This window comes from Protopterus annectens, chromosome 9.part0 (assembly GCF_019279795.1).
Source record: "Protopterus annectens isolate FY-2018-M chromosome 9.part0, PAN1.0, whole genome shotgun sequence".
Taxonomy (NCBI): domain Eukaryota; kingdom Metazoa; phylum Chordata; order Ceratodontiformes; family Protopteridae; genus Protopterus; species Protopterus annectens.
In genome coordinates, this window is record NC_056743.1 from 170,879,029 (window position 1) to 170,891,941 (window position 12,913).

Here is a 12,913-nt window from a genome sequence, read left to right on the forward strand (position 1 = left end):
ACCCCCTCCCCCCAACATTGTTGCATTCACAGTACAGATCTCCACTGGCTTCCTGTTACACACAGGGCTACTTTTCTGTTCAGTTGCTTGATTTTCAAACTATTCACATTTTGCTAGTGTCCTGTGCAAACATATGAATAGCTATTCAAGAAACAAACATGGTAGGAAAAGCCTTTTCATGGCTCAGACCTCCTACTTGGAGTCATTTTCCTAAAGAATGCATATCATTATCTACATCAAATGAGTTGAAAAATCATTTTGTAAGCATCTCCGCGATGAAGCCACATACAAGTGTTATGGCAATGGTTAAAGTATCTTGCAACAGAACACAGATACTGTTACTTGTATAACAAATTGTATATAATGCATGTTATGCCAATAATCTAAATTTAAACAGTGTATCATTATTTCATATATCTTTAACTCTGTCTTCAGTTGTATATTTTTCTAAATCATACATTATTACCTATTGTGTTTTAGGCTTAATTCATTAAGCCCATGTTGAGTTTGAAAAAGGGTCAGTAGACTAGCTCACCTACCCAATCAACAAATTGTAAATAAATAAATTAAATAGTATTTTGTCAAGAAAAATTGTCATTCTGGATATTTTTTTATATTTTAGCAAATTGATGGTTGGCACCAAGCTTTTGAGTCTTTGGACTTCCTCATTTATAAGTTCAGCATCTGGCACTTTAAGCAGAAAAGGAAACCAAATGGAAAGGATTATACTACAGGTAACATTAATTTAATCTCTTTCTCTTCTCTTAGAGTACTGCATAGCATGCTTAATGTTAAAGTAACCACCAGTAGATATGGGGATCATTTTTGCAGTGTCAGTCCCTTTTTATGGGCTTTAGGTGAAGGCAGATGTTTGTCCTTCTGGTCTGACTTGCCCTGTCTAATGGATGTTCTAAGCAGATGAGCGGTGCTTCGTAAAATTTCTTTGCATTGAGTAAGGTAATTTTTACCTCGCTGAATTGCAAAATTTTGAACTTGTAACTGGTTTGGAGTCTGACATGGCTCCAGCAATTCTAACCATGTGGGTTCTGTCCTTGAGCCAGTTTGCAACCCATCTAGTGACATAGGGGTTTATATTTAAGCTGGTGAGCTTATCTATAATGCCCGAGTGAGGTATTGTATCGAAGGCTTTTGCGAGGTCCAGGTAGGCTGTGTGGTCCACCTTCCTCTCGTCAATGGCCTTGGTTACTGTTTCAAAGAAATCGACCAGGTTTAAGAGGCAGGATCTGCCCTTAACAAAGCCGAACTGGGTAGGATCCAGTGTTTGTAGGTCCCCAATATCTTTTTTTATGAGGTCCATGATGATCCTTTCCGTAGCTTTGTAGACCAAGCTAGTCAGGCTTATGGGGCGATAGTTTCCAGGATCCGTTGAGGCACCACCTTTGTGGAGAGGGACCACTGTTGCTGTACGCCACTCTTTGGGTACATATCCTGTGGTAAGGCTGAGATTGAACAGTAGTTTTATGTTTGGGTTTAGCTGCTCTTGGAGTTCATGTAGGATGCAGCCCGGGACACTGTCTGGTCCCATTGATGCTGTGTTTTTTGCTTTGGAGAGGGCGGCTCTTACCTGAGCATCTGAGATGTCAGGGGGGCAGCACTCTGCTGGGATAGATATTTGCCCTTTTGGTGGGGAGGGGGTGGAGAAGTTTGCGCTGAACCTGTCAGCTAGGATGTTGGCAATGTCTGTGGATTCAGTGTATTTTTTGTCATTTTGGACTAATTCTGAGAATATCTGGGAATTCCCACCCAGGTTCCTAACATAACTAAAGAAAGCCTTGTAATTATCCTTAGTGTCCTGTGCAGTTTTTCTCTCGAAGCTGGCCTTAGAGGATTTTATGAGTGCCCGTAGTTTTTTGCTAACACTGATCAGAGATGCCTTCCCTTTTTGGGATTTTGCTCTATCATGTAGTAGCTTCCTCCTATTGTATAGTTTGTTTATGGCTGGGGTCCACCAGACAGGACGTCTGCCTTTGGATGATTGGGCCTTGGTTTTATTTGGGATTGCGTGATCCATGCATTCCTGAAGGTGTTCATAGAATGCGTTTATAAAGGATTCTGCGGTCTGGGCCGTATTTTCCACAGGCCCGGGTTCTTTGAAGGATTCCACCTCGGTTTTGAGGAGTGTGAAATTTGCTTTAGAGAAGTTTTTCACTGTGGTTTTCTGGGCAGGGGGTGGGGTCGGGATGTGAATATCCAGTGAGATTAGTTTATGGTCTGATCTTACCAGTGAGGGATACACTTCTGGTCTGGAGCATAGAGTCCCCATGTTGGTGATGATCAGGTCCAGTATGTTTTCCCCTCTTGTGGGAGTGGTAACAAGTTGTTCCATAGCATTTGAGTTTATAAATTCTAGGAACCTTTGAGCTAGGGTGTTGGAGCTAGAGTAATGCTCCCAGTCTATGTTTGGGTAGTTGAAGTCACCCAATATAATGGTGTTTGGAGAGACCTTCATATTTTCCAGTGTTCTCAGGAAGGCCGAGTGGGGTTCCTGGGTTTGGGAGGGTGGTCTGTAGCAGGCTATAAACTGGAAGGCAGTTTTACCCACTGTTAGTTGCACATGGATAGTCTCTGATGCTTCGTGCTGTGCCACCAACCTGGAGGTGTGGATATCTTTGACAAATATTGATACTCCCCTCCTTTTCTGGTTCAGTCCAAGTTTTGGGGCTGAAAAGCATGGTATGAGGTATAACCTGGTAGTGCTGGGGTGCTCTCTGGAGCCTTGAACCAGGTTTCTGTTACTGCACAGATATCGATGTTCTCCATGCTAAGGAGAGTTTTGAGTGCATGCATCTTGAGGTTTAGACTTCTGGCATTGAGTAGCATTACTCTTAGTTTCTTATCCCTTGTGATACCTATGGAGGTGGGTTTGTCTTTTGAGCCTTGCCTAAAAAGGCACTATGGGGGTAGCAAGAGCCTTTGCCAATATCCGAAAGCCCAGGGGTGACGGGTGCAAGCCATCCCTAGCGAAGCATCGTGGCTTGTCGAGCATGTCATCCCAGGCTGACAGGCATTGGATCCCCTTTGAATGACACCAATACTTAAGCCAATTGTTGAAATTGATCATCTTGTCTTCATATTGTGGCATCATTCTTGGTGAGGGTAAGATGCTACTCAAGGTCAGGGTCATACCGGCCTGGGCCACATGCTCAGAGAGCTCCTCTATCTCTTTTCATGTAGTCCAGGGAGGTACATCTCAGGTCATTCACACCAGCATGGACAATGACTGAGTCATATTTGTACTTGCCTTGGAGTGACCTGAGTGCTTGTGCTATGTGGCGGATCCTAGCGCCCGACAGGCAGCTTGGGAAAATGTCCCTCCACTGCAGCTGACACCGATCAACTTTCACTTTATAGGAAGGCATATGATGTCTGAGGCTCACCTACACAATTTTTTTTTTAGAAGCTATCCTAGGTATATTTTTTTTAATTATGAGATGTTTGTGGTTGATTTTATGACAGTCTTGTAGAGGGGAAGATAATGTCCCTTCCCCTACATTTCCCGCCTTTTGCATTTAGTTCCTCCTCTACGTCAAGGGAGGAAGAAATCTCCCCTTCCAGAATCTTCAGATTTGGAATTGGATTAGGGAGAGCCTTGGCCTGTTCTCCAGTTTCCAAACCTGTGGAGTGTGTTACAGATGGTAAGTAAACTTATATTGTCCCTCCCTTAGTGATCCTTTTGGGGAGCCTATACTTTGTACAGGATCATGTTTGATGGGGCTCCACAGATGTCTTGCAGTCCAGGAAATGTTACCTGGACATTCATATCAAGGAAGGACCCCAAGCCATTGGTAGTTTTTTCAACCATACAAGGATGCTTTTGAGTCAGCATTTCAGTGGTTTGACTCCATACTATTTGATCCTAAGAAATAATACAGATTTTTTAGTAGACAAGCCTAAAAGTAGCTAATATCCAGTAGCAGGATATGTATTCATGTATCTGGTAGCTTACTAAGATTCACTAAGCTTCCAAGTGTGGAGAACTGTGGTAAATGATGCAGTGAAGCCATGTCGGGGGTCTTCCTAGTTCCATAGGAGGATGTCTGTTGAGACCTGTCCTGTATCTGTTGATGCGAAATAAATTGCAAAGGGTAACCAAGTTCATAATGGCGACCCTTCAGTTTTTCTCTTATGAGTCCAGAAGTCTTTTTGGTTACCTTCATCTGAAGGATGCATAGCTCCCCGTATCCACCATACTTCATAACAATCACAGGCAGTACCCAAGATTCAGAAGGCACAATGACTGCTTCTAATCTATGTCCCTAAGCTCTGGTCTTTCTAGAGTCTCCAAGGTGTCCACCGGGTGTGTGGCATCAGAGTTCACATGCTTTAGAACATGTGGTGTGCATGTACCCCTACTTGGATTACTTTCTAATCCAATCAGCAGAGGGAAAAGTGGTACAAATACACTTACAGCTCAGTATGTACTCCTTGATCCCTCTAGACTTCTCCCTGAGTCTGTCATTTTCATGCCTGGTACCTTTAGAAGTTCAGAATTGTCCTAGGAGCTCTTCTGGTTACAGACCAATGACCGCTTTACCTTGTGAAGAACAGAACCGTCCTTTTGAATGCTTATTTTTCCAGATCTGATATAACACCAGAACTCACTAAGGGTGAAATCAGACTAAAAAAACTCAAAACTATACCCACCTAGTGAAGGTATAAATGCATTCCGAGCCCCACCCCAGGTGGAAGTGGTAACTGCACCGAAGCTTTCACTAAAACCCTGTACAATCACTTGCATAAGTGTGTACACTTGGCTGTACCATAAAGAATCAAAGCCAGAGCCCCAAGTAAGTAAAAAGAAGCTGCCATGGTGAACATGCAGCATCAACAAACTTTACAATAAATGCAAAAAGTTGCTGTCCATGAAAGCAAAGGCAAGACCTCAACAATGGAAAAGCACCCTTCTCAGCTTCAACAGGCAAATAAGACAACTTGTCAAATCCTCTAAGGGCCTGTTTGCGAAAAACTTAGCTGGCACAGCCAAGGATAACCAGAAGGACTTTTGCAGCTATATACGTACATACTCTAAAAGGTAGGACCCAAGCATGTGCAGAACTTGTGACCAACAGTATCACACACACTGACCCCACAGAGGTAACAAATCTGCTAGCGGATAGGTCTGGTGAAAATTTCACCTCCCTGTCCCCTCCAAATCTATCTCAAACCTTGCCACAACCCCCCCACCCCCATCCTACATATCTGAAGAACAGGTCTTCAAAGCCTTGTCCAAGGCAAAAACACAGCCTCTATGGGACCAAACGACATCCCAGGCTGTCATCTAAACAGGCTAAAACATGAAGTAGCATCACCATTATGTGCCCTTTTCAATTATAGTCTAACCAGAGGCTTTGTTCCTGAGGAATGGTGAACAACAGTTGCTCCCCTCCACATAGGTGGTCTGGCAACAGACCCGGGGAATTACAGACCCATAAGCCTGACCAGCCCCATCTTTAAGGCCATGGATCGTATCATTGTGGACCTCATAAGTAAAGACATAAGCAACCTTCAAACCCTGGATCCTACCCAATTTGGCTTCAAGGGCAGATCCTGCCTGTTAAATCTTGTGGATTTTTTTGAAAATGCGACCAGGGCCATTGATGAGAATAGACCTATGCACACAGTATACCTCGACTTGGCAAAGGCTTTTGACACAATTCCACACTCAGGCATTACCAATAAATTTGTCAAACTAAGTGTAAACCCCCTTGTTTTAAGATGGGTTGCTAACTGGCTCACAATCTGGTTACATGCTATCAAAGTGGGTGAGTCCTCATCAACCAGCAGGGTGCCACAGGGGTTAGTGCTGGGCACCCTACTGTTTGGTCTATATACTTCTCAGAAGCTCAGGTCAAAACTAAGGGTTGTGGCTGACCAAGTTTGCAGATGACTGCAAACTGGGTGCAATTATTGATCCCCAAATGATGTTAGTATACTCAAGGAGGGTCTTGCACAGACCAATGACTGGTGTCTTAGTCACCGTCTCAAACTGAATGCAAAGAAATGCATCATTATCCCCTTCGGCATAAACAGTGTCTTTTCACACCATCAACTCAACAACAATACCCTAAGTACCCTTGAAGTGGTAAGGGACTTGGGTTCACAAGTTGATCGCTATCTTAACTTTGACTACCATGTGTCTACTGTAGTAAGGAAGGCTTTCTGTGTAGCACACTTGATTAGTAAAGGCATTGCCTCAAAAACAAAAGAGGTTATAACTCCTCTATACTCAGCACTTATCCAGTCCATAAATGAGCATAATGCCTCATTCAACATGTACCATACAGAGAGGATCAAGGGACTCCAGTATGTGCCGTACACAGACTGACTAAAGTCCCTGTCACTTTGCTGTGCGTCATGTAGACTTCTTAGGGGAGACTTTTGCCTGGCTTACAGAGTGATCTCAGACTCAAACCTAATAAACTTGCTCCATATCCGTAAATCTAACTGGACTAGGGCCACCCATTCCAGGGACCTAAATATGTCATGCAACATAAATAGGACATGGTAGAGGGACAGATTGATCTTCCAGCAACTGCTGCGTTTTTGGAAAAGGCTACTTATTCTTGTGAAACAGAGCACCTCTATGACACTGTTCAAAAGGAACCTGGACAAATAGATGGGGCGCCGTAAATTCTTACTGGGAATAGCGCCCACAACCCTCCTGGATATGGGCAGTCATTACTAAGTGCAATCTTGGGTATTAAATAACATTTCTGTGGTGTTGCATTGGGATGAAATGGCTAGGCTTGAAATGACCTCAGTGTTGACAGCCTAATAATCTCCTATGATCCTATAGTCACAGATGCCATTCAGTGGGATCCTCAGGGCCTTAAGCCATGTCTTCCACCATACAGATAGTATGAGAAAAAATCCAGCGCTACCTCAGTAGCGGCTTACAGCAACAGCAGCACCACTCTGCATCAGGTGATTATTCTTATGTTTTCTATTGGGGAAAAGTTGTCAACAGATAGCTCTCTGGGTGGGCAAATGTGTTGTAGTCCCAGAGAAGTGCATATACGCATGAGCACACATTGTGCTTGCCATTTTGTCAGAACTGGGATCATAGTCGTTTCCAGAAGGGATATGGGTTTGGTGATGATTCTGCAAAACAGCTGTACATAAATGTGGTCTAACTGCATGTTGACAAAATAATAATGCAATACATTTGGACGGTCCTGTGAAGAGATATCTGTAGAGTTGATAACAGTAGATGTTTGCATGAAGTGCTCAAATTGAACGTCAGTCATAAGGTAGTGTCCGGATTTGTGTAAGCATTGTGCCAGTAATACTAATGAGTTTGGTTGTGGTTTAGCAGAAGTGGAATAAGCTCATGATGTGATAAACGTATGAACCTAAATGGGATGGGGGCTTTGTATGTGGCCATAAAAAAACATTGCCGTCAGCCTTGACCACAGGAACCCCAAGAGTTGTCCTTCATATTGATCACTTCTGCAGTAGCCTAAACTATATGGGTTATATCTTGTATAGGATATAACTGCTGGCCGGCTTCCAAAGCTTCAGGATGTATTTCATGTGCCCAAACCATTAGTTAGTTCAATCAGTTCGAGCTGAGTTGCCTAAAAAGGCTGATTAAAGCCCTTAAAGGGCTTTCCTACCACCGAGAAGAGTGCTCTTCTGCAGACTTTCCAGGACCAAAGTTTGGCTAATGCCATTACATTACAGGGCAGATGAGTTTCCTTCAGGGAAAAATCTTTCACACTACTTGGTTCTTTAAGTTTTTGTGAACAACTACTTTAAAGCTGTGGAAAAAGTATTTTTTGGTTGTCTGTTTACTTTTATGTACTTTTAAATGGGAGTACCTTTTTTTTTTACTTTTGGGGAGAACTTGTTAACTGCATTTTTTGGAGACACTGAGTTTATTTCAATTTGGGAGCTGGAGAAAGTGTTAAGTTTTTTGTTTGTGTGTGTTTGTGTGTGGAAAAAGTGACCTTTTTGCTAATTTCTTTTTGTAATGGCTATATCTGCTAAGCTTCCCCAGGAAACGTGAATATTTTTTTGACTTGACATAGACCAAAATACCTGTCACTTGGTCAGACCCTTCTTCCAGCCACAAAAAGAAAAAGTTAACTAAGCAGCCTTTGCTGTCACACAGCAAGTTGGTAACTTGCTGCAGCAGCATTTGATGTGGTATCCGAATTTCCCTGTGAGGGATTCATGTTCTCTGGGACTATTTCCAGAATGTGCTATTGTTTTCAGTAGGAAGACTCAGGTTTCTTTGTCCCTTAGAAAATACTGTGAATTGCTACAACTGTCATTTTCATAATCTTCACCCATTCCCCCAGTGCTGTCTCCTCTGAGGATGTTTTTGTCTCAACCTGTGGTTTTTCTGACTGCCAACCTGCTTGCCTCTAAGAAAGCAAATGGAATGTTTAAAGTTCCTCAGTCTTTCAAGTTTTTGGCCACGAATTCTAGATCTGTCTCATGAGCTGTAGCTTGAGTTAATCATGCTGCTGCTTCTGCTGAGCATATTGTTAATTTTAAACCTCCTTTGGACAAGGATAATAAATTTTATTGATAAGTTTGAAGGGGAAAGTATATGCTTCTGCAAATTTGATTTTTTAAAATTTGAATTGTCAGGCTCATATGTTAAAAGTTTATACTGACAAGTTGTAAAGGTGTGAGAAATGTTTTAGCTGCAGTTTCTTCTTTTGAAGAAAAGTGTGCTTTATGTAGTGTAGTTTCTTCCGTTTCCTGTGCCACTTCATTATTTGAAGTGTATTTATGACTCTAGATAATTCCTCCAAAGCTGTTGCCGTTGTTAGAATTTTGAGGAGGTTTGCCTGTCTGCATTCTCAGAACCTCCCAGATGATGTCAAAAACGAAATCTTGAATTATGCTTTGGATAGGGATTTAGTTTTTAGACCCTCTGCTGCACAGGTTATAAGAAAGTGTAAAGAGAGAGGTAAACTGATTCAGGAAAAATCTTAAATTGTTCAGCCCACCTTCACTAAATTCCCAAGGGATTGTCCTGCCCAATGCAGTTTTGGCAAGTAACAAAATAAACAGTCTCAGCAAAATGATGGTAAGCAGACTTTTAAAAAGAAGTGGCAGGGAGGTTCTAAAAACAAAGTTCACCCCCCCCCCCCCCACCCAAACAAGGGACAGTCAAATAAGACAGTTACTATTTCAAGGACTTTACCTCACACACTGGAATTCCTTACCCCTTCCTGAAAGTCTGAATCTTTGCTTCTCTTTTGAGCTGCAGATTGTTTCAGACAAATGAGTTCCAAAGCTGATCCAGCAAAGGATACAGATGGCAGTGTGTGGAAATTCTTACTTGTCTGCCAGACAAATCCCTTAACTTCTCTCCTGTCCCTATATCACATGCAGTTTCTGGGGATAGTAGAAGCAGTTCCTCCTCCTTCCCAGGTAGGGAAAGGATTTTACTCAAGAATGCTTTTAGGGCGAAGACTTCCAGGATGGCTGCACACTGATCAACAGCTTAATTTCAGCTTTCCCACTGTGAAAGCAGAAACTGAGAAGTAACAGCCAGTGAAACTGTAATTTTTGGTAAAATTTAGTTACTGGCTAGTAATTGCACTGCCCGTATGCCACCAAAGAAGAATTTTAGTGAACCAGAAAGAAAACCCATCAGAAAAGGTGATGAGAAAACACGGTGTGGGAAAAATACTGCAGTTTTTTTTCCCAGCAAAATGCAGGTCAAGCTTCAGCTTTGGTTACAAGAGATTGCTTATAGTAATTTAGAGGGAAAACAAGCAAATGTACTTAGAGGTAATTAAAATAAATGAAGCATTGAGTATCAATTCAAATAAAAAGGCTGGAAAAGTTAGGGTAGAAGAAATTTTAAGTAGTTATTCAGATGAGCTGATAAAACTGCAAAAATCAGAGGCTGAAATGAAGAAAAGGCTGGCTGAGTATGAGGCTTCTCAAGAGGAGTGGTTTTAAAAAATGGTAGAGTTAGAAGACGGCACGTACAGAGAAAACCTTAGCTTTTCTGCTGTACCAGAGAAATTGGAAGGAACAGACTGTATTAATTTTATGAAAGCATAAATTAGCAACTGAACTGGCAATCCACAGCAGGATTTGTTAATTGAAAGGAGACATTGAAAATTACCATGGTGTGCTCCACACCCAGCCATGCAAAAGCAGGCAAGATCGGTCACTAATGATGCAATCATTAGCAGAAAGAGTTTATCCTGACAAGACTGCCAGAAAGGAACAATATTCAAAATTGGAGTCAGCAGTGTGGAAAATGATTTATTCACTGTTCAGCAGGCAGCAGGGAAGCATGTTTATCTTGGCAGTCAGGGAATGTCCAGAGTCGAGGTAAAATTCAAGCTGTTGTATCCAGCTGTCTTCAGTTCATTTTTCTTGGAGGTTCAAAGACTATTTTTGATGCACAACAGGCTAAGGAGAAAATAAATGTATCCAACATAAAGTGAGCCAGCAAGAAGAAGGGGACTCTGCTTCTCATTCTTCTGACAGTAAAGTTCATGTAGGGGCTTTTCCAGTGGAAACCTTTTTCCAAAGTTCCAAAGGAAAATGCATATGAGAGGGAGAGAAAACACAGGAGATGACTGGAAGAATCTGGAGTACCTTGGACTCAAACTGAACTTGTGTCGTGAGATGGACTTGAACAGGATGAAGACCAGCAACACTGAAATTAGTGAATAACTGGGACACTTTAAAGCATCAGTCACATTTGTGAAATACGGCTTTGCAAGAAAAACTGGCTAAGAATGACTGAGCTTTTGCTGACTTTAACTTGTGGGTGGACTGTAAAGCATATACTCCACTTTGTCATTAATGTTTAGAAAAACACTAAAAGGGAAAAATGTAAGTAAAACTATTATTGTTAGTGTTTGTATAAAACATTTTATGATATAAATTGCATGTTATAGTAAAGCAGTTTTGTATAATGTGTTTCAGGCGTACCTTAAATGAAGGTGGGAATCTTTTCAGTGAATGTTGTGTGTGTGTGAAAGTTATTAAAGTATACTACTACTTTCTTTTAATTGAAAGAAATACAGACTTCACAGTATAATGAGAAGAAAGGCTGGGCAGAAGCAAGATTGTTAATGTGCCATGATATTGGGCTATTGAGGTGACAGGGTGAAAAAGTGCATTGGTTATACTGTATGTCAAATTAAAATAATTTTTCATTTTTGTAAGGGTTGATATCTATATTAATACCCTTGGTTTAAGCTGTAGACAAGTGTTTGTAAGCAAGTAGGATTGAAAAAAAAATAAAAGCATTGAAAAATGCCAAGTCCCTTCCAGCTGCAAAGATGTTGGCTGTTTTTTTTCTTTCCATTTGCAGATGTTCTGAGTGGAAATCAAGAAGTCTGGAACTGTAGGCAGTTACACATTTCTGTTGTAAGTGAAGCTTGTAAAGATTCCTTTATGTAGCTGCAGAGATGTTAACTATTTTTATCTCATTAATGACTACTTTTTTATGGAGATGAGCTGTCTACCGGTGCGAGCAATTAATCTTGAGAGTTCTGAACATTCTCTGTTGATGGGAAATGCAACATTTTAAAGGTACAGTGGTAAGCAGTTGAACAAAAAGTAAAGTTGGATGTTATGAGAAGTGCATGAGAGATGGCAGCTTGAATAAGTTAATGCATTTAATAGACAGTGTACAGTTTGGTTTTATTTAAAAATAACCAGTGCTTTTTTTTCCCCTCCTTAGGGCTAAAAGTAGATGTTTTCTAAAAGCATACAAGCTGTTTTCCACATCTGAGAGGCAAATAGATATAAGAAAAGAACATATACTAAACAGTGTAAGTGGGAACACAGGCTGTGATGTGCTTTAGCATGGGTAACCTTAATTATAGGTTAGGTGATGCCTGGAGGGGGCAGCTCTTGATTTGAACTAACTGTATCTGGATGGGTGAACTTCATTTTTTGAAGATGTTCATGATTTTGTGCGTTTTCTGTTAACAAGGAATGAGTGTTCTGATAATGTATGTAGTTTTTTGTGTGAGGGTGTTCATTAAAACAAAAAAATTAAACAAATTGGCATAAGTCTAAATGGAGATTATGAACAACTGTATAAAAGATCAGCCTGTCAAGCACTAGTGTGTGCATGTTAATCAAGAGTTGGAATGTGCATTAAAAAACTGGCATTTGAGTTGGATGACAACTGTAGCTTTTTATCATAATGGCTGCATTGTCCGTATTATCTTGAGCTGTAAATGGCTTTAGCAGGTGTAGACAAAAAGGAAAGATATTTGCATTCCTTAATATAATTCAATAAGTAGTGCTGCAGGAAACCATATTTGGAAAGAAATAAACATGTTAATTTGACAAAAAATTTCAGGATGGATATTCAGCAGACTATCAGGGACAACGTTAGAGGAGTATGATACTGATTACTAGAGGGGCTCCAATAGTGATAGAAGAGGAAAAAAGATGAAAAAAATATAATGCACTGATAAAACTAAGATAAAATGCAGGGTAATGAAGTAAAATGAGGCACCTGTTACAAAGCGAAATTTAAGGAATGAGCAGTGGAAATTGAGAGTTAGTAAATAAGATAGAAATTTATTCAGAGATGATATCTATTGTGTTGGATAAAATAAAAATGGACATTTAAAGTAGGGTAGAAATAAGAGGATGATGGTTAAGCAGCAGAGCTGACAAAGCTTAAAGTATTGCAAAACAAGGGGAATTTCTCAGAACAAGAAGTGCAGCTGTAGAGTGCCGAAGAGAAAATAAAGTATTTGGATAATATGCATGAGGTTAGAAAGATTGCTATTGAACAACTATTTTTGAAAACTCCAGAGTCCAAAAACTTCTAGCACAATGACTTAGGCAGCAGAAAGTAGAAATGGTTGTTGCCAGTCTTAGGAAGCCTATAACAAGAAAAACCACAACTCCTGTAGAGGTTTTAGAGAGATTTTGGAAA

At 40.8% G+C, this 12,913-nt stretch overlaps 1 protein-coding gene across 1 annotated transcript in view; it reads left to right on the forward strand.

Moving 5' to 3' along the window:
• PIK3C2A (phosphatidylinositol-4-phosphate 3-kinase catalytic subunit type 2 alpha) overlaps nt 1–12,913 on the forward strand; it is a gene marked incomplete in the record, with an annotated part of 1,553,204 nt that overhangs the window by 770,211 nt on the left and 770,080 nt on the right. The window contains 1 exon segment of the mRNA XM_044082088.1: nt 623–734. Coding sequence (XP_043938023.1) covers nt 623–734 — 112 coding nt within the window.